This window comes from Fundulus heteroclitus, chromosome 19, assembly GCF_011125445.2.
Source record: "Fundulus heteroclitus isolate FHET01 chromosome 19, MU-UCD_Fhet_4.1, whole genome shotgun sequence".
Taxonomy (NCBI): domain Eukaryota; kingdom Metazoa; phylum Chordata; class Actinopteri; order Cyprinodontiformes; family Fundulidae; genus Fundulus; species Fundulus heteroclitus.
In genome coordinates, this window is record NC_046379.1 from 30,068,502 (window position 1) to 30,090,443 (window position 21,942).

A 21,942-nucleotide genomic window follows, 5' to 3' on the forward strand; every position below is an offset into this window, starting at 1 on the left:
CATGATATTTAATCTGCCGGTCGTCACAGGGATCACCATAAGTAATGGTTAAATTGCAGTTATACATACAAAGTCACTCTATAGCAACTTCCAGAAGCTTTCTCTACTTATATTTCGTGGTTTTGGACATTGTAATAAATATAACTATTATGAGCTAGAAGAACACAATGAAAAGGCAGGGTTGTAAAAATGTTAATATGATGCATGGCCTTTAAATTTTCTATGTGCTTCATCCTCATTTAAAGCTCAATGAATTCATTAGGGACAGATGAACTCTATCAGGAGAAACGTGTCCTGAGATGTATTCCAGAACTCATGTTAACGGTAAACTGGTTGTAAATGACGTACGTGTGCTGCACGGCAGGCATGGTGGGCTCTTTCAGGCATTGCTTCTCAATCACATCCTGAAGCCTCGCCAGCTCCCCCAGTGCCATCCTCTTCCTCAGGCCGAAAGATTTGCTTTGAGTCTCTCTCTGAAGGCCTCTCTGCTGGCTGGCCAGCCCATCGTCAGCCTCCTCCAGCCTTCTCAGCAGGACAGTCACCATGTCCAGGCAGGAAGCTGGGGAACCGTCCCTGGTTACAGTCAGCCTCGCTCCCTGCAGGAGCAGGTCCAGTTGAGGTGCCTTCTCCTTCAGACTGTCGATGCTCTGTCTGATCAGAGATAGCTTGCAGCGGCAGTCCTGCAGGACCGCAGAATCACTGCAGGGGGCGCCTTGGACCCCGGATATGTCATCGTCCACCTTGCGGAGCGAGATGAGGAATCGGTCGAGGGCACGGGCCGCTGCTTCGCTCTTCTGGACCTGCTGACGGAGTTGATCCAGGCTGGCTTTATGGGTTTCAACTTCTCGAGTCAGAGGGAAGCATTCTCTAGGGTCCAGGTCGCTGGATTCAGGGTCTAGTCGTGACAACTGGTCTAACTCACTCTGAATGTTGTCATGGAGCTCCTTTAGGGCAATCAGAGAAAAATTTGGTGTTTAATTAAACATGAAAACACGTTTCGAGAGCAGTGCTAGATGAGGGTCAGTAAAAAAAAGTCAAAATATCAAAACCTCCTGGATTGACTTCTGAAAGAGCTGCAGTTTACCTTTCAGACCAGCCAAGATAAGCTAAAATAAAATGTTCAATCTATTAAATAAAGTACAATATTCATTCCCATGAGGCTCCTTTGTCAGATCAAAAGTACCTTTTAAAATAAAAACCTATATGTAGATTTTAAACATACATTTCATTAAGCCCACATTTCTGTATTAAAATGTTTTTATAGGTCTGATGTAATATCCTGAGGTTAAATGTTCTGTTTTCATTGGCTATAAGCAGAAAACGTCATAATTAGCCAAAAGACAGGGTTAAAACATTCACTAATGAATTTAAATAATTAGTTTGACACAGTACTGAAAACAATTAACTTTTGAATCTAAATTTTATATATATATATATATATATATATATATATATATATATATATATATATATATATATATATACACACACATATATATATATATATATATATATATATATATATATATATTATATTGATATTTAATATATTGCTTTATATATTAATTTAATAAATATGGTTGTATTAATTAATTAATACGTTTTCATATGGCTCTATACAACAGCGTATAAGAACTTCTTTACAATAAAATCCGAGATAAAAGACAGAAAAAACTAATAAAGGCAGAAATCTGGAATAAAACGCCACGCTCCTACTGAGTATTAGTAAACGCTCCTGAATAAAAGAGTCTGGTCTTTGAATCAGAGAGAGCTGGTCCCAGGGCCTGGGTACCGTGACCAATAAGGCTCGGTCCCACCAATGTGTATATTTAATTCTCTGAACTTTTAAGAAGAACTGTGATGATAACCTCATGCAGAGGGGCCAGACCATTAAGAGCCTTAAAAACAAACAATAAAAGTGTAAAATCTTTTCTATGAATGGTGGCGGTAGAGGGTCGACACAATGGGGGTGATGTAGTTGCGTCTGTAGGTTCAGTTAAGACGTGCTGCTGCATCTGACACCAACTGCAGCCTGTTGCAGGAACGACTGAGAGACACAGACCTAAAGAGCGTTTACAGTAATCAATTCTGGAGCCGATAAAAGCGTGTATATCTTTCTCAACATCAGCACGGTTTGAAAGAAAGCTTAACTTTAGCTAAAAGACGAAGGTGATTAAAACTTAATTTGATTACTGAATGAACTCATTTGTTGAATTTAAACTCCTTGTCAAAAATCAAGTGGGATTTACTTTAACTTCGGACTCCCCTTTCGTTAATTCTGACACGGACCTCAGAGACTCCGACTAGCGAGTACAGGTGAAACACATTTGTTAAGTCTAGAGCTCGTCTGACAGCAGACCTTGATATCTTTCAGGATGTTAGTGTTGGCCAGGCTGAAGCCAGCGATATCTTTGGACTGTCTCAGGTAGCGGTCCAGGCGCTCATTAAAGTCCACCATGTGGTTCTCTGTAGAGTCAATCTGTCTGAGCGCAGCGCCCAGCGAGCTGCCTCTCCTCTGAAGGTCCGTCTGCTGGCTGCGCCACAGCTCCAGCAGCTCGGCCTTCTCTTGCTCCAGCGAAGCGTCGCCGCTCAGCTGGGAGTAGTGGGAGCAGTGGTTGGCGTACTCGCTCCACAGGAGCTCCGTCTCCTGCCTCAGAAACTGTGGAGGGAAAAAAGAGCTCAAGTCACCCTCCCTGGCTCATCAGTGTGACACGGCTGGTGGTTACATAACTGTCATCTCCTGACAGGAACCTGTATTTCTTGGAGTCGGGTATGCAGTCCTTTCAAGGAGATGAAGTCAGACGGAACGTCCCTGAAGCTCTGCTCGTTTTTAGCCAGATGGGCTTGCAAAGTCCGTTTGCAAGTTTCATACCTGGAAGCCCCATGGGTTTAAATCCAAAGTAGCAAAAATAAAAGTCAGAATATAATATCAAAATTAGCAAACGCACCTCTTATAACTAAAATGATTCTGTGATAAAAATGCACCTTTCTAAAGCTTCCTTCTTTGTGATTTCCTCCACAGACGTTTGCTTTTTAATGTCCGTCTTCTCCTCAGAGGTTTTCTGCACTGAAGCCTGGGGCACCTGAACCGCAACGACAGCAGGATCCATCAACTCTGTGTGGTTCAGGCCTTATTTCGAAATAACTTTTATTGCTCACAGAAAGTTTGAGCTGTGTCTACAGAGAGCCTGTTTTCGATAGAAGTCGGTCATACCTCTGCTGAAAGCTGAACTTTGTCACTTGGTTTTTCAGATTCCTTCTGTGTGCTCACCTCTTCAGCAAAGGCTTGGTAAACCCTAAAACAAAGCATTGGTAATCATAAGAGTCATGTTACACTGGATTTGATCCTTCAAAAATATTCTGTTGTTAAATATTTGTAAATGCATTTCCAAATCTAACGGAATTGTCAATTTTCAGGTTATTTCTTACTTTTCTATTTTCCTACACTCATGTGAGATCTTATGAAAATATTTCCTATGAATAATTATGAATAACTTCTAACACAACTTCTAATAATTCTATAAATATTTCCATTGTTTATCATATGGGCCTAGAGAGCTACTGATCTAAATCTCAGTGTAGGAAATGACTGAATCTTATTTCCAAAAAAGAAAAGAAACTGTCATTGGTTGGAAGGTTGGATTGATTCTCTTCCTCCAGTTGGTCGAAAAGTTGCAAAAGACAGGCACACAGCTCAAAACAGTGTGGTAAACAGTCAAGAGATGCAATTGATAGCTTTCTGACAAGCGTCCTGTCTGCCGTGTTTGGCCATCACCTCACCTTGAATCAGGCTGCGGTGAATCCTGCTCTCCACTGAACTGGTGCTGAATGGCAGCCAGTCTCTGTTCACATTCCATCAGCTGAGTCTGAGCCAGGCGATGAGCGTCCGCGGGGCTCAGAGTGCCACACAGCTCTTTCAGAGCCTCCAAGTGCTGCCCAGCCTCTGCAAAGTCAGCTGAGAAGCAAGCCTGGGGAATGGTCGCACGCAGGGAAACAGGGAGTCAAAAAAGGACAAGTGACTGATTCTCAAACTAGAGGATAAGCTAATCATGAATATAATAACATTATTATGACTTGTGCAAAATCTTGCTACAAACCCCACATACATTAAAATGTTTAAATGTCGCTTAAAAGTTATAAGGATGGAATAACCAGGCTAGCCAAGCATGATTTATTTATTTAGACTAAATTTACGCAGGATGTATGAGGCTCTTAAACACATGGCCGGTTTATGCTGTAGCTCTCTGGGCTAAACAGAGGCCATCCTGAGACTGAGGCTGGTGACAAAGATTAATCCGTTTAAAACGTCTCTTTCTTGTCTTTCGTGGGTATATCCTTTTCAGTTCAACTGAAAAACATGCACAGTCTCTGTGAGTCAAAAATATGAGGTGCAAAACCTTTTGTGAAACAGGAAACCTGTCAGCATGCTTTCTTTGACTTGTTGATATTTCCCCACTATTTCCTGTAAAAAGTTCTCCAAGTCTCATAGATTGAGAGGCTATCTCTTGACACAGCTCCCTTCAGGTCCTGCATTCTGCACATATTCTGTCAAATTTAGTTCTTGTGTTTATCTGGAGGATTCTAAGACATTTGTTTTCTTCTGGAGAAGCCATTCTTTAATTCATTTTAGAGTACGCTTGCACTGGAACTCACTGGTGTACAATCAAATCCCTCTCCATCTACAGTTATCCAACTTAATGGTCTGGTCAAATTGAATGTTATTTTTCCCTCTGGAACTTTAATGATCATTATTCTATCTGCCTTGACTGGAAACTGTCCAGATCAAGATAAGCAACATCATAGCATGATGCTTCCACCACTATGTTTCACTTTGGGTCTGATGTTTTTATAGGGATGCGCGGGGTTAAATCTGTGCAAAACCTGCTGTATGGAGTTGTTTTTTTATTAACACATTGTCCATGCAGGGTGTTCTATTTGGAAGAGAATACTAAATTAAATTATATAAGATAACAGTCAGGTTTACAAGTGAGAAAACATTTCAAATGATTTATGGTCCTAAATTTACTTCATAAAAACTATCATCATCAGAAAGCTCTTATCAGCAAAGTTGATCCACTGTTCAGAGTTCAGTTCAGTAGACATGGCAGACCCAACCAGAACACAGCCACCAGATGAATAAAAGAAAAAGAATGCTGTTTTTTCTTTACCAACCATGTCAGTTGAACTATACTTTGTCATGACTGCATGTATGCTTACAATTGTATCATTACTTCTCTTGACATAACCATGGCTGGTGTTGTTAAAAAAACACAGCATCCCCATGAATAGCGGTAAAAAAAAACTCACAATCACCAAAAGTCCCATTTACAGATATTTTTGAGGAAAGAAGACACAAAAGCAACCAGATAGAATAAGATCCGTAGCCATCGCCTGAAGCACACCTAAAGATGTAAGGCCAGGGTATTTACTACCTGTGTTTGCCCTTTTAAGGAGGACCTTAAGTGCATCTCACACTGCATCACAGCTGTGTTAAAATCTTTCCTTGCTACTTCAAATCGTAACTGTTGCAAAAACCCTGAGATATCAGCTCTCAGATCCTGGAGCAAACAGAAAATTAGTTCAAAAGCACACAACATGTCAGAGTTCTACACATCATACACCATGAAAGATGGCTCACTTTTCTGATGTTTAGATATTAGAAAAAGATTAAGTCACGACACAGTTGCTGTTATTTTCAATGCATTTGGGTTAAGAAGGTTTGCAACAGACATTTCTAAATAATTGGATCCTTAATGAAACATTGTAAAATTCTTTAAAGCCCAGAATCAGGGACAAAACTCTGAGCGGTCCTACCTCCCACTGCGACTGGACAGACTGGGTGAAGAACTCCATCTCTTTGAGTTGAGAGTGTGTACAGAAAGCCTCCATGCCCTCGGCTGCTCTCAGGAACTCCTCAAGCAACTCTGGGTCCAGAGTCTTCAGAGTCTCCTGATGACAGAGGCAAGAAATTCCCATGCAAATGTTTTAATTACACCAGGTAAAGAGGTAAACCCATTAAATCTTTACCTCACCTAACAAGCTAGCTTGAAAAAAATCTCCCTGCTATAGGTTAAAATAAGCAATCCAGTGCATGCCTTTTACCTGATTCTGAATGTTCTTAAAAATAGTAAAATTGGTTCCTCACGTTTACTAATCAAGTTTTAATCCAACATGGAGAAGCTGCTCATGATAAACTTAAATACACCATTGGTGCTGTGATGCAATTCTTTACTATGACTGTTACTGCTGCAGGATGTGAGAAACTCACATGGTTATATGTTGCGGGTAAATATTGCAATGACAGTTGCATCTACATTTTATTTAACTCTCTCCTTTGAGCTTCCCAGCTCACTCTATGACTTTCAGCATCTCTGATTCTGGAATCTGTCTCTGGTGGTGAGCATGTGCAGCTATGAGACTTCATCTAACTGACACAACATCTTACTGACATAAACAGGGTGACCAACTGGAATTTATCTTTTCATTTTCCACAAGCTAAAATAGTTTTAACATAAGGAGATACGACACAGAATATTCAAATTCTACATACCTCCTTTACTGACGCTTGCTCCGCTGATAATCTCTTATCTTTGAAGACAGAGATGGCTTCCATGATGTGGGCCTGCAGGCAGTGCTTGGCCTCCTCGAAGTGATTCCTGGCCAGGGCCTGGGCCTTCACATAGGCCTCTGTGTAGGCCTGGGAAGGAGCTTGAGCCAGAGAGGATGGTTTAGTTAAGAGATCCGGTGATTCCGCTTGAATCTGAGGAGTCCCTGGTGGAATTGGTTGAGCCTTAGGACCTGTCTGAGGTGATGATTGAGCCCTGGGCTGTGTTGAACTTTGGGCCTTGGTCAGCACTGGTGATTGCTGGGTTTGTGGCGGGAACTGGGCCTGCGGTTTGGGGGGTGGCAGTGATTGTGCCCTAAGTTCAGGCACTGATTGCACATTGGATTGATTTTGTGACTGAGCTGCTGGTTGGGGTGTAAATTCTGATGCTATGTCGGACTGCTGTGTAGATTCTTCACCAGGTTTGCTGGGTAACAGAACCACAGGCTTTTTTTGCACCTGAGGTGCAGGTATAGGTTGTATGACAGGCACAACACCAGGTACAGGTAGTGAGTGAACGTTGGGCTTTGTCTGTGATGGTGCCATAGCTTCAAATGTGGATTGTCTCTGATCCTTCTCTTTTGCTGAGGATTCAACATTAAGCATGGTTTTTGGTGTAGCAGCTAACTGCTTGTGGTCATTTACAGCTTCTGTCGTTGGGTGGGCTGACGACTGTGTCTTTGGCTGAGCTGGCAAGTCAAACACAGTAGGCAGATCCAACTCTGCTTGTGCCAGAGGTTTGGGCTGAGGAGGCGACACGCTTTTGATCTCAATCACTGGGTGGAACAGGACTGTGGACTGAGGAGAGCCGTGCTGAAGGGGAGGATTAGACTCGCGCTGACTTATTTTGGCACGAATTTTACTTTGCAGCAGCGGCTGATTCGGGGGTTGAGCTTGGAACTGGCCTTGAAGAGTGTATGGTTGGTTCTGTGTAGAGAGCTGAAGATGAGCTGGGTCTGGTGGTTGTAGTTGTAGGGGTATTTGAGTGTGCATCTGGGGCTGAGATTGATGTTGCATGTGGACGTGATGCTGAGCTGGTAAATATGTCTGAGACTCAGGCTGATGATAAGTCTGGGGCTGTCGTTGTGGCTGAAACCAGCTCTCTTGTTGAGTCTGGCCTTGCTCTCTCTGTACTTTAAAAGCTCCTGTCTGGGGACTCGGTTGGATTTGGCTCTGGGAACTGATTTGAGTAAGGCTTTGAGTCCAGGATTGAGTCTGCGGACTTATTTGAGGCTGAATGGAGGATGGACCCAACACATACCCATGGGGTTTGATCTGAGTCGATTGCTGAGCCCACTGAGGTAAAGCCTGAGTTGCTGAATACCCCTGAGAATGTGAAGCTTGAGAAAAATGCTGGGAGTACAGCTCTGAAGCGGGAGGCTCCAGTTGGGGAATGGCTTGATTTTGTAGTTGTTGTTTTCCTGTCCATTGCTGAGAAGGAAACTGAGGCCGAGGGTAAAGCAAAGGTTGAGCTGTAGCTTGAAGATGCTGAATCGGCATTTGGGTTGAGGCTCGAACTTGCGGCCAAGCTTGCAGTTGGCACTGAGGATAAAGACCATGGTGCAGGACTGGTGGCTGGGTTAAAGTTGTGGGATCAGGTGCTGATTGATCCTGATAATGGACTAAAGGTCCAACCTGTGTTTCATGGTACATTTGTGTTTGAGGCTGATTTGCCCCAGATATTGGTTTAACAATATGCTGAACCTGGCCAATGGGAAGAGCATCAGTTTGAAGGCTTGATTTTTGCTGGGGATGGATTTGAGCCTGGGTAGCTGACTGGGGAAGGGTCTGACGATAAGCCACAGGCTGAGGTGGTGGGGCTGGAGCTTGATTTCCCACATTTGCTGGGACCTGAGGCTGGCACACAGAATAAGCAGGGAGCTGAGACTGTTTTTTCAACTGCGGCTGAGGGTGAGAAGGCGTTAAGCTTTGCTGACCATGGGATTCAGGCCTGCCAGTTGTTGGTGGCTTAGGAGAAGGAGGTCTAACAGGAGCCCAAGACTGTGGATGACTACGGAGCTGAATGTGGGAAGGCACAGGAAGCTGGATGAAACCTGATGGCGGTGCCTGAATTGGGGAGATGGGTCGGACTGGAGACCCTGCCTGGACCTGCAAGGGCAGGTGAGGTCCACAGAGGACACTTGTTTGAGGGTGACCGTGGCATTGTGGAAGTATTTGCTGCTGTGGCTGGCTTTCACTTATTCTGGTTTGGGACATGGTGGTTGGTGATTGCTGACTATCTGCACAAGAGTAAACCAGACTTTTGGGCTGGAAATTATCCTGGGCCACTGACTGCAGCTTAGCCTGAACATTAGGCTCTGGCTGATCTAGAACTTGTGATTTTGTAAAAGACAGGACCTGGGATTTAGTCCTGGTGCCCAAATCCTTTTCTGTCTGTTTTATACGTGGGTGTGGTTGTTTTTGATAGTCTTGAGGCTGCTTCTTTTGTTGCTGTTGCTGCTCTACCTTCCCAGCAGGGTGTTGTTGTTTTTGTGTTTGCTTTGTCACCTTTGCCTGTGATTCAGGGTGTGCCCTGTCAGTTGATGTATGTTGTGAAACAACCTGAGCAGAACTTGTTGTCTCTCTATTTACTTGTGCCTTGATTTGTTTAGTCTGAACTGGCTCTTTTGCAGAACCTTGTTTTTGAGACAAATCTGGGCTTTTCCTTTCTCCTAGGACTGTTTTCTGAAGCCATGGGCGGTTCTTCATGGCTTGAGCCTTTCTGCTCTGAAGCTCTTTTGAACTCAGAGATTTTTTCTTTGCAGGTGGTTGCTGATGTAAAGTATCCTTTTCATCAGCTATTTGTTTAAAGGGTGTTTCTTCTTTAACATTTGTAGGTTTGTGCTGTTTAACTTGAAACTGAGAGCCTTTATCATGACTCTCTTGTTTCTCTTGCTCATCCTGGCAAGGTTGTTCCAGACTGAACTCTTGTTCCTTCTTCTCTTGTACTTTTTGCTCCAGTTTATGTTTTATAGCATGTTGCTTTTCTTTCTCACATTTTCTTGTAAGACCCTGTTCCAGGGGTTGTTGCTGGAGTATTGGACATGTATCTTGAATTTTCTGAAGAGGTTGTGCTTTGGCATCTTGGCAAGCCTCAGTTTGTCCCTCTTCAAGTACCCTTGTACCTGTTACAGCTTGTGCATAGGTATATGGCATTGGTGGAGACACCATCTTTTCTTCTCTGTATTCTTGCACTATTATCTTTGGCACAAAGGCTTCTTCACTCTGATGTGAAATAATATTAGTTTCTGACCGATGAGCTGGCAGTCCAGTCTCTGATTGTCTCAGGTGTTGAGGTTTTGCTTTAGCCTGGATGAAGACCTTTGATGAAGGACCGGCTTCCGGAGGGCTTCTGCTTCTCTCCCTTCTTGCGCCCAGGCTACTGAGCAAACCAATAGCTTCCTGGAATTGAAAACGTACATTATAAAATCATCTGCTTGTAGCCTATCTCTCTCTCTCTAGATATATATATATAGATAGATAGATAGATAGATAGATAGATAGATAGATAGATAGATAGATAGATAGATAGATAGATAGATAGATAGATAGATAGATAGATAGATAGATAGATTGTGTGTGTGTGTGTGTGTGTGTGTGTGTGTGTGTGTGTGTGTGTGTGTGTGTGTGTGTGTGTGTGTGTGTGTGTGTGTGTGTGTGTGTGTGTGTGTGTGTGTGTGTGTGTGCGTAATAACAACTGGCCTGGGACTGGGACACTGCAGTTTGGACTCGTTTCTGCATAGCAGAGGCATGAAGGTACTGGATAGGAGTGGTTTTCTGACTAGTCATCACTACAACCTGCAGGTCCTGCTCTTCCATGACCACCTGGCCCTCCAGCTGAAGACCACGGGAAATGATGACCTGCAAACCCAAATGGTGCTTAATAAACCATGTCTTATCAGATAACATTTCTGTGTTCCTCATAAAAAACCTGAGGCAGAGTACTCCTGTTCTGTGGGGCATCATACCCTGGCTCTGGGGTCCTGGCTCTGCAGCTTTTGTGTCCGTTCTGTGGCTTTCAGCAGCTTGTACAGCTCCCTGGCCTCCATTTCCCAGAGTAGAAGTTCAGCTAGTCTGGTGTCCAATCCAGATACACTGTGCTGGAGCTCTGCACAAACCTGTTCTGCTTCAAACAGGGTTTGCATCACCTAAAGCAAATATGATGAAGCCCAGTGACATAATTAACATATTATACATGGCATATGTAATGTTTATAAATTGAGACTGCTAAAACAGACATAGAAAAATATATTTTAAAAACATTGCAATGCATGAGAATGTATTCTTACTTCAGGTATAGCAAGCCTAAGTTTCTGCAGCTGATCAGGCGGGCATTCTGGAGATGGCTCAAGAGCCCCAAGATTTACTTCTTTTATCTTTCTTATTGTGAACTAATTGGGGGAGAAACAGATTTTTTTTTATTGAAGACATACTGATGGAAATCAAAAAAGAAAGTGAATAATAAGCGCAATAAATGACAGATTTCTCTGTTGTTCTGACCTGTAATCGTTTCCTGTATACTCGTAAAGGACCTGCCATTGCTTCCAGAGGCTCTTTTAGAATCATTGTAGCCTCTCTGATCAAATATTGGAGGTCCTGGAAGTTGGCTGGGGTATCTGCACTGGGCTCTGTTGTGTTTTCCTGAAGAAAGAAAAGCACAACAAAAGATAAGATACGCAGAGATATCCCCAACATACTGACAGTGGCAGCGTCATGTTGCAGGGATGCTTTTCTTCAGCAGATACAGGGAAGTTGGACAGAGTTGATAGGAAGGTGGATGGAGGTAAATCTAACCTAATCTTGCAACTGAACCTGTAAGAGGCAGCAGAAGACCTGAGTCTGGGATGGAGGCTCACCTTCCAGCAGGACAACCATGCTGACTATAAAACCAGAGCTATAATGAGATGGTTCAGATCAAAGTAGATTTACGCATGTTTTAAACACAACCTTTAGCTGTTATACTATACAAAGAGTAAAATTTTGAAATCTGTTTTCATTATTTGATTATATATGTTGTAATTATATTCTTCTTTTTCTTTTACTCTTTAATTTCTTCAATCATAAAAGGAAAAAAAACTAATGGACTAGTCAAAGTCCAGATCATCATCCAACTAAGAATCTGTGTCATGACACAGATGGTTTCTCATAGATGCTCTCCAACATGTCAGAAAATGTTTAACATGGCATTGTATTTATCCACCAACTAAATTCTGCCTGACAAAATGAGTCACTACAGTCACTTGTCAGTTAAAAATCCAAATCATGTTAATCTAAAATCACAGATCCCACACTGTGTTTCTTACCATCGTGTTTCTTTGGACGAACTCTGCCCAGCGCTTGTTGAGTTTCCGCAGCTCGTCTGCCAGGCCTCTGCTGGTCTGAGGGTCTGTTGACTCCATTAGGAAATTGCCCACCTCATTTAAATGGGCATACCTCGAGCCCCACTCACTCATGGACTCAGATGTTACCTGCACAAAGCCATGCAGAAGAAGCAGAGATGAGAAATGGTGTCCCAGTAGAAAAGAAAACGTTCCAACTGGTAGATAATCCTTGAAATGTCTCAGTGTTTGGTGGGGTTCCCTTGGGATGATTTGTACATATACAAGTACATATTTTACCTGCAACTGAGAACTGTTTTTCATTTTGATGAAGCGGATTTGTTTCCAGGTCATAGACTGTTGCCACCCTATTACTCACGTCTCAAAAATTCTAAAGCACTTGATGCAAATTCTGTTTTTTTTTTTTGTTTGTTTGTGTTTGTTTGTTTGTTTGTTTTGTTTGGGGGGGTCACTGTTCATTTTGTATGTTATTACTACTGTTACAACTATACTTGTTTACTCTATTAAACAAACTCAAAAGTTGTCACAAAAAACAGGTCTACTAGTTAGGTGGTTAGACAGACTTAAACTCGAACTGTCATTAAATGATTCCAAAATAGATGTCTGAGTGTCATACCATTGATGTGTTGCCATGGCTGTGCATTCCAGAACCCTGTTCAAGCCAAGCCTGAAGGGAGCTAAGGCAGTCATTGTACGAGTCCCAGGCAGACAGCGCTCGGCCCATGGCGTTCTTGGCTGATGATACCTCCTCCAAAACAACGGCAGTGTTCTCCTCAAGCTGCTTCACCTGTTGACTAACATGGTGGTAATCTGCAGCTGAGAGGCAAAGGCCGACACGTTACATCTCTTAGTTATTAAAGTTATAGAGACTGAGTTCAATCAGTGGTTTGCACACGACTGAAGCTAATACATCTGTCATGCAGCCAAAGAAAACCTACCGAGGGCAGATTTGCTTGAATATTTCTCTGAAATCTGTTTCAGCTTGCGAAGTGTAGCTTCCAGCAAAGAAGGCAGTTCCTGCTTGTTTATTTCCTGTATTTGTCAAAAAAGATTTTTCATCGACTTTAGCATCAAGTCTTATTTAACAGAAAAAACAACAACACTTATGATAGCAATTCAGTGCACAATAAACATTAGACATCGGGTGTGTAATGCTAAAACGTCTCACAATATTAAAATGCCAGAATTTCCCTTTGAGATGAACTATGTGTTGTGGATCATCAGTTAGGAACATGACAACGGCAGAGAACAATTTTTAGCTCTGTCACTGGAACTCTGAACAGGGTCGGACTGGACTGGAGCTGGACTGTAAGCTGAGCTATGGATGGAGCACCATCAGTGATAGGGGAAAAAGCAGGTGATGTGAATAAAGTCAGAGAGAAAGTCAAAGCTGCACATGTAGGGTTGTCTTATTGGACATTACCCCATAATTCTATACCAGGAGGCACTCCAGAACGTATATGCATGGAATGCCCTCACCAGGGTCTATTCTGTGGTACCAGTCTTTGCCTTATTCCAGTTTTTGCAGGACGTCTATGTCCTTCTTCTTGTAAGTGCTTTTTGGGTCTCTTTTCAGAGCTTCATGGGCCGCAGTAATAATAATTATGTGGGTTTCCTGTAATAGTCGCATGTGTTGAGGACCACTGTGCATCTCACTTCGTCTGCTGGTGTAATGGTGATGTTTTGTTCTCTATGGAGGGATGATACTGCCTCCCTCATGAGTAGCTACACAAGAAACATACCGTTTAGAAAAAAGGTGGAATATAGAAAACATCATACAGCTTGGTCTTCAACGGCTGTCAGGCATCAAGCTGTGCGCAGAACAACTGAGCGGTATGAGGAGTTTTTGTAGAAGTCAGTTTTGGTGTTGAATACTCCAGAGTCTTTATTGTCATCATGTGACCATTATGAAACTGTAGTTGAGTCAATAAAATACACAGACACACATCAAAGACATAAATGTTCAGGTGGAGTGTACCAAACCACAACACTGCTTGATAAGCTAAAAGGTGTGCAAATAGTCCTTAGCATCTGATAAGATTTAGGTGTTCAAGTCAAAAAAGACACATAGCTGTCAATTTACAGAAATATGTAAATTACTGTGAATTCCAGTGATCTGATTCACAAATCCATCTTGTCCCACTGTTGGAGAACGGTGGGCTAAAATGGGCCAGCCAATCACTTTGCAGTAATATGGTTTAAGGCGGAACAAAAAGCTGTGTCAAAAGCAATAGCTGCTGAGTCCACAGCCGAACCAACATAAACATGGCAGTGGAGGAGGACGCGCACGTAGCTGCTGCTATCACATCTGTTTGGTCAGAATCCACAATTTCAGCTTTGAAAGAAGAACATCCAGAAGTGCCTTGACCAGGGTAACATGTTGTGGTTTCTCATGATGCCTGCTGTTAACGTTTTTATCCGATACCATGTTAAAACCAACCTTTGGGAGTCGGGCACTAGGTGTCGCTTAGCCTCCTTTCCCCGAACAGATTTGATTGGAGCAGGTCCAGATTGATAATGTGCCGAACATAGTGTGCCACACATTATCCTACATACTATCCAAATTTATGGAGGAAGGTGCTCTGGTCTGATGAGACTAAAGCTGAACTTTTTGGCCACCAAGCAAAACACTATGTCTGCCGCAAATCCAACACATCTGATCACCCCAAAAACACGATTCCCATGGTGAGACATGGCGGTGGCAGCATCATGCTGTGGAGATGATCTGGGTCAAGAAGACCTCTGTTTACAATCAAAAACCATCCAACATAAAGGAGCTGGAGCAGTTTAGCTCTCAGGAATAGGCAGAAATCCCAGGGGCAAGATGAGGCGAGCTCATCCAGCCAGAAAGTACTGACTTTAGAGGATGTTTTCCGTTATTTTGTCCTAACTACTGTCTGCTTCAAAGTATAAACATCTCAAAGCTGTACGCATGTCCTGCGAATAACATGGTGCAAACTCTCCATTTTACCTCCAGGTTGTGAAGCAACAAAACATGAAAAATATCAAGGGGGTTGAATAAATTGCGAGGCACTGTATGATTACAATCAGTTAAAACCCAAACTATTTAATTGGCAAGGCACTAACTGAGCACTTATTGATGCATGCTTTAGAGATGTCAGGCCTACTGAGAACCTACATGCCATTCTTGTAGCAGCACTCTGACTGCCTCTGGAGAAAGGTACGGCCTCTTCCAGATGCTGAGCTTGGCCCTGATCTGTCCCAGCAGATCCAAAACTGTGTGCCGATGTTCTCTGTATTCCAGCTTGATCCCATGGTACTTAGCGGTCACTCTCACACTGGTGAACCTGAGAAGGTTGTCCAAAAACAAATACCAGCAAAAACGTCACAATCAAGTAGATCCATTATTTATACATTACATTTCCTTAGAAGTCTGTAATACAGGGATTCTCAAAAGTCTTCACACTCCATGTCAAAATGCTGTGACCCTGATGAGTAATTATGGTTGTAGACTTTTTCTGTATGTAATGGAACAGTTATCTCTGTACAACTCAGCTGAAAAACACAGGTGTATTAGAAGGAGAAACTAAATGAGAATGGATGAAATAACGTGGTTGTCTTAGTAACTAGAACCACTTCATGGGTCATCACCTGTACACTTGTATTTGTCTACAGGCAATCCCTCAGCTTTTAGTTCTGAACTCCTGCTAGGCCATTCCAAACATGTTTTCACACATCAAAGTCTTCACTGCACCGTGTTGTATGTATAGTGCAGTGGATTTTTTTACCTTTGCACAATGAGATTATTTTCATCCTATCTGTCTTCTCATATTGTGGCTTTATTTAAAGCATGTAAATAACTAAATGTCAAGAAATCCCTTGGACAGTTGAACTTGACAGTTAACCTCTGCACCATCAGGGAGTTTGTCCTGCAACTGGTGGGTTGCGGGTTCATTCCCCCGCTCTGGCTTTCTCCGTAGTTGTGTTCAGAGGGCTCGGTGGCACCGGTGTATGGCAGCCTCGCCTCTGTCAGTCTGCCCCAGGGCAGCTTTAGCTAATAACATAGCTCACCACCGTCAGGGGGGGAATGACTAAAACTCTAGTGTAACGCGCTTTGGAGGTTGTCAAGACTAGTTAAAGCACTATACAAGTACAAGCCATTTACCATTTAAATCAGATTGTCAATAACCAAAGTAGACTGAGACAAATATTGCCAGACATATGTCACAGGATTATGTGGAAAAAGATTAAAAATTATTTCTAAAAGTCTCTGTTTTTATACCATGAAACCCTGGCATTTTAACATGGGGTGTGCACTGTTGGGAGCTACTATAATTTTGAATATGTGCTCATAAACCTCCGCTTTAGTTCATCAATCTTGTCTGACGGAACCATCATGTTTCCAAACTCATCCAGGTTTGGGAAGGACTGGAAGACTTTCAGTTGCTGCGGCATCTCCTCCAAACAGATCTGTGACAACAAGAAATCATACATGCACCTTTTGTCATTTTCACACTTCTGATGATTTATGAATGAAAGCTTTCTATCTTCACTTTTTTCTGTCAATCTACAGTATAACTTTTTTTCTTTCAACTGTTTATTTTTCCGGCACCCCTACATGTTGGCATATTTCCTTATTTTAAAAGTTGTTGTTCAACAGTTTAGTGTCGGTTCTAGGCAAACCAGCTCCTTGGAATCATTTGCTGGTCTGCGAGTAGAACAAAAAAAGAAGATCCAGAAAAAATCTATAAGTCAGTAAATATTTTTCTCTATATCTTAAAAGTCAATTACTACTTTTACTTTATAAACCTTTTCAGAGCAGCCTCTATACGTGCCATACCTACCACCATGTAACATCCTACAGTGCATTATTCACCTTGAGGAGCTCCTGTTTCTCCCTGGCGTCATCAGCAGCACAGCCGTGATCCTGAGGGTCTCCCTGTTCCTCAGCCAGAGCTCCTTCTGTTCTCAGCAACCACTGAGCTACAGCGTCCAGGGGGGGCGGAAGACTCGTATCTAATTCAACTCTGTATTCTCGTAGCTGGATGAAAACAGAGGAAATCAAGGTCTGTTTAATTTTACATCACTACTGACCACAGGCGTGATTTCATGTACAAAAAATCTTGATATACAGATTTAACGTATTTAAAATATTCATGGATACCACTGATTTAGCAAAAAACATCAGGATTCAGCTTTTTATAGACTGGTGGTCCCTTTGCTTATAACTCCTTTTAAAATTATGTTTAACACTTATGTTTTATGTATATATAAATATGTTTCTGAAGTGCATTGGAACGGAGCAGAACCTTTTCGTTGAGGGAGTCCCATGCTTCCCTTAGAGCCCGTTGCTCTTCGCTCAGTTTTGGAGCTCGTCTCATCGCTGTGAGTAAAGGCATGATGGGCCGACGCTGCTCATTGAAGGACACAAGAAAGGTCTGAAAAACCTGCAGAAAACCCAAGTCTGTGTTAGGCATGTTGATCACACCTTAACTCAAGTAAGACAACAGATCCATGAGGGTTGTTGTGTTCCAGAGATCTAAACATTTCTGGGATAATACTAATTATGCAGTCTTCATACTCCATGAACCTTTACACAGTATGTCACATTAAAACCGCACGCTTCAATGCATTCGGTATGACTTCATGTGATACACCAATGTAATCTAACAAGTGCATACAACCTGAACAGCCAAGTAAAATCCCAATCAGGGATGCATCAATGTGCATCGCTAAAATAAGCCGTTAAAATTTGTGTTTTCAGTAAGATGAAGTGTGACAAAAACCGAAAGTGTGTGGAAACATTTTTACAAGGCAAAATATACTTATCAGTGACACATAAAATTAGCAGAAGCTCTGGACTTCAAACACACATGGTATCGCTCAGAGTAGCTTTCTCCTTCTGTGGAGTCCCATCCTTCCAGCAGCTCATCATAGGCCTGAACAAGCCAGCAGGTCACTTCCTGTGCCTTACGATCAGGTGTTGCCTGGAGGCATTTAAGACAAAATATATCATTTACCCAAAAAGATAAAGAAGTTTAAGCAGCACGCATGATAAAGCATCTATACAGGCAGTAAATAGATTTGTTAGTAGAAGCAAAGGAGCACACCCATTTGGCACAAAAGAACAGGACAAACTAGTTTACATGAGCATGATTATTCAGGATTATCAAATCCCGATTCGGGGTTCACTATGACAGGAGGCTCCGAAGCATATTGTGGTTAAGTTTCCAGATGGAGAGCTTGCAAGTAGTTGGGCTGATCAGTGTCAGGGACTAATAATGTTTATTAAACATCTCCAATATTATGGTTTTTCCAAAGGTGGAGTGGATTCAGTATACAGTTTGAATTTGTTTTTAAAAGCCCCAATGCCTGGTTTAGTACCTCTCAATTGATACTTATGTATATGAAACTTACACTTAATAAAAATCTGATCCATTACATGTACATTATTGAGCTTCTTTTGAAGATCTGTGCAGTTTTCTGTAAGGCCAAACAGCACTTGCTTCCAAAATCAAAGGATATTTTCTGTAATGTGTTTTATTAAAAAAATAGGTTACTTATTTACAATGTTCTGCATGTAGACTTTAGCAGGATAAATGTTAATAATTTCATTTGAATGAGAGTTTAGCTTTATTACTTATTAAATGTTGATTAAGCAGGAGCCTGACCTCCTTCCAGTTAATGTTATCTGGGAACCTTCCCAAATAAACAACATTAGGAGTCGTTGCAATGTCTTTTTGTAACAAGGCTCTAATTTAATTATTACGTCTGGAACTGTGAGAGGAACATGTTTTTCCTGGAACGGTGCATGTTGGTGATAATGATGACAACTTTTGATGCTTTGATTGACTACTCCATATGTTTGAAAACATTTAATTAAAAGGAATATTCTGTGTAAACTCTCCAAATAGCTTATCTGAAGCAAAAGCTCCCTGCTTAACTCAGATTATTCTGGCCAAATGCTGGAAAGTCACACGTGTATGATAGTACTTCCCAGCCAGTCAGAGTGCTGTTATGGAAAATCACCCCAGGGGATAATTCTGACACAGCAGCACCGATACATTCAGCTTGGAAAAAAGGCTAAAATGACAAGTAGTGTGAAAGAAAAACGAGAGGCAGGGGCAGTTTGTGGTGGTTTGTGGTACCTGTCGAAGAGGTGAAGCAGAAATAGCAGGAGTATAGTGAGCAGGCAGGTTGATAGGTGAGGGGCTTTTAGGAGGAGTCGAGTACTGTGTCTGAAGCAGGGAAGGTGAAGAAGAAGAAGAAAAGTGGTGACAACGCTGGGACAGCAACAACCCAAAGAAAGGACCGATGCTAAAAGTAAAACCACTGGGATGATAAAAATTAACGAGATCAACGTCAGATACTGACCTGCATCTCCTCTTCTTGGGCAGGAACATCTCTGGAGTACTGCAGGAACTGGGCCACGTAGGTCATGATGGACTTTTCATCTGGATCTCTGACGTCCACATCTGCATCAACATCACAGTCCTGCATGATAAGCCTCACTACAACATCACGCTCAGAGGTTCAAAACCAACGCAGCAAAAAAGGCTCCAGAAGCATGAGGCGTTTACTTTTGTTAAGAAGAAATGTGGAGAGGGGAGGTGGGCTTTCTAATGTCAGAAAAATGTCCAGCGAATAAATGCTGCCATGGTAATAAACCAGCAGGCGAGTCAGAGGAAACAAATGAGAGATTTGTATGATATTCATGTAAACAAACAACAAGACAGTCAGCAGACCTTTCTGTCGTCATTCAGCTCTCCCTCAGGCTCATTGAGGGTGTCTCAGTTAGAACATTTAGCCACACTCTGAATAAGAACCACTCTAAATAAGAACCACTCTAAACAAGAACCACTCTAAATAAGAACCACTCTAAATAAGAACCACTCTAAACAAGAGCCACTCTAAATAAGAACCATTCTAAATAAGAACCATTCTAAATAAGAACCATTCTAAATAAGAACCATTCTAAATAAGGACCACTAATTTGTTTGGCAGCACCAGAATCCTTGAGAAAGTTTCCTTAATCAGTCATTACAGAGAGTCTGCAAAGCTGGAGGGGACATAGGACAAAAAGCCAAGTGCAAAAAGATGTTATAATCTCTCTGAGGACTTGATGATGAAACTTAAATCTGTCAGCTGTGAATAAATCAGAAGAGCTTTAATATTAAAATTAGGCTGAACATTATTCATTGCTCTGGCAGATTTAGGTCCAGACTTAAAGTCATCTTTAAATTTTACCAACGTATTGTTATTTCCCTAATTGTGCTGCAGCCCAGTCCCAACTTGAATCTGATAGATAATCTGTTGAGGGAGCTAAAGATCAGGGTGATGGTAAGAGGCCTTCCATACTCAGACTGGGAGCTGATCACCAAAGATAAACCAACAAAATATGAGAGTAAACACACTAAAAGTAAAAATAATGGCAACAGAGATTTCCACTCGTTATTGAGAAGCAGATAAATCCATGTCTGACATGCCATATCTATTAAATCTACATAAGATCTGTATAAAAAAAGCCAAGGCTTTTACAGTTCTTATAAACACATAATTTATCATATTTAGTGGAATAAAAGGTTAAAATGTTTAGCTTTTCAACAAACAGCAACAGTAAGCCTATATTCAATAATTTTGTAGTTGTAATAAACAAAAATGCTTTGGAGCTACTTAATTGTTCATTACTTAATAATGGACATTGGTTGCACACAAACATTTTGATTTTGCAGCAGCCTATAATGTTGTGTTAATTTGCCAATGATTTAGTCACTTTACTTCAACACAACTCAATCACTTCAAACTATTTGATCAATTAAAACTGAGGGACTGGGTTTTAAGTAAATGGAAACCTCAGTGGTGTCAATTTTGCAACCTGTAGATTACTAAAGGTGTGTGCCCAAGGTAACAGATTATTTAAAAATAAAAAATGATTTCATTCATTTGGATTAGTTCTTAAACATCTTCTTGAACATGACCATAATTATGCCAATTTTCAATTTCTGCATACCCGCTGTCATGGGTAAACTTAAATTGATTCATTCCGTTTCAATCAAGTTAAACAGAACATGCTAATGTGCAAATGTTTCATATTATGTAGTATCTACACAATATTATTACATTCTAGTACATGACACAATAATGTTGAATCAACACGATATGCTTAGATGGATCCAACAGATGATACCTGTTGATGATACCTGGCAGATTTATTTTTCAGTATACTGAGTCCTACAGATTTTGAATATTATTTTGCCATGCAGCAAAAAAATCAACTGCAGACCTAAATTTCAGCAGTTGATTTTCTTACTGCATGACTTCTTTTGACTGAAACTTGATAATTTTCCCAATCAGTGAACACATCAGACCTACGTAGGAGCATCACTTGAGGTATCATTCAGTAGGGGTGGATGTTGTTACTGAGTGAGGAAGACTCCAAGTCAGTCGCAGAGAAGTGTGGAAACTCTTTTCTACAGAATCAGGTGTTTATTCAAACTGCAGAAAACAATGTGAGACTGTGGTCCAGTGGTTAGAGTAGTTGTCTTGCCATTGGAAGGTTTTTGGGTATAACCCAGCTTCCCAATTTCACATGTCAATGTTAGCCTGGCGAGCAAGACTGACTTACATGGAGCATAAATCAGTCTGGTAAGGCCAGACCAATCACAGTACGGGAGGCAGGACTTTACAATGTGTCACTCTCAACGGCAGAATTACCCAGAATGCAGCAGTGCTTTTCTGCTACCATAACAGTAAAGATACGTACATATGGATATTTATGTTGCTTTGTGCCTTGGAAGATTACGATCGTGCATGTGAGTACATCATGTGTCCTGTGTTTTTTTTTTACAAAAGCGACAAAAAATTGTTCTCTGGAGAGCTTGCTCGATGGCATGACGTGTTAAGTCGACTACAAATTGAAAAAAAAAACAAAAACAGAGCGCATTGCTTGGAGTTTTTTTGCATCAGATCCAAATCTTAATTCACAGTCACAATATTTCGGACAGTTTTTAAACAGATATTTTCTCCTCTGTTTTTGAA

At 41.5% G+C, this 21,942-nt stretch overlaps 1 protein-coding gene across 1 annotated transcript in view; it reads right to left on the reverse strand.

Annotated features, from left to right (window-relative positions):
• Positions 1-21,942, reverse strand: part of LOC105920728 (nesprin-2) — an 82,188-nt gene that overhangs the window by 26,216 nt on the left and 34,030 nt on the right. The window contains exons 9-30 of the mRNA XM_036150518.1: positions 19,279-19,379; positions 19,053-19,142; positions 17,778-17,891; positions 17,214-17,351; positions 16,781-16,945; positions 16,262-16,374; positions 15,083-15,251; positions 12,882-12,975; positions 12,560-12,759; positions 11,908-12,072; positions 11,105-11,245; positions 10,894-10,995; positions 10,573-10,752; positions 10,307-10,465; positions 6,551-10,006; positions 5,815-5,949; positions 3,781-3,968; positions 3,215-3,296; positions 2,986-3,083; positions 2,752-2,872; positions 2,360-2,659; positions 349-944 (exon numbers count right to left, since the gene is read on the reverse strand). Of these exons, the coding sequence (XP_036006411.1) occupies positions 349-944; positions 2,360-2,659; positions 2,752-2,872; positions 2,986-3,083; positions 3,215-3,296; positions 3,781-3,968; positions 5,815-5,949; positions 6,551-10,006; positions 10,307-10,465; positions 10,573-10,752; positions 10,894-10,995; positions 11,105-11,245; positions 11,908-12,072; positions 12,560-12,759; positions 12,882-12,975; positions 15,083-15,251; positions 16,262-16,374; positions 16,781-16,945; positions 17,214-17,351; positions 17,778-17,891; positions 19,053-19,142; positions 19,279-19,379 (6,907 nt within the window). The remainder of the gene's footprint in view (positions 1-348; positions 945-2,359; positions 2,660-2,751; positions 2,873-2,985; positions 3,084-3,214; positions 3,297-3,780; positions 3,969-5,814; positions 5,950-6,550; positions 10,007-10,306; positions 10,466-10,572; positions 10,753-10,893; positions 10,996-11,104; positions 11,246-11,907; positions 12,073-12,559; positions 12,760-12,881; positions 12,976-15,082; positions 15,252-16,261; positions 16,375-16,780; positions 16,946-17,213; positions 17,352-17,777; positions 17,892-19,052; positions 19,143-19,278; positions 19,380-21,942) is intronic.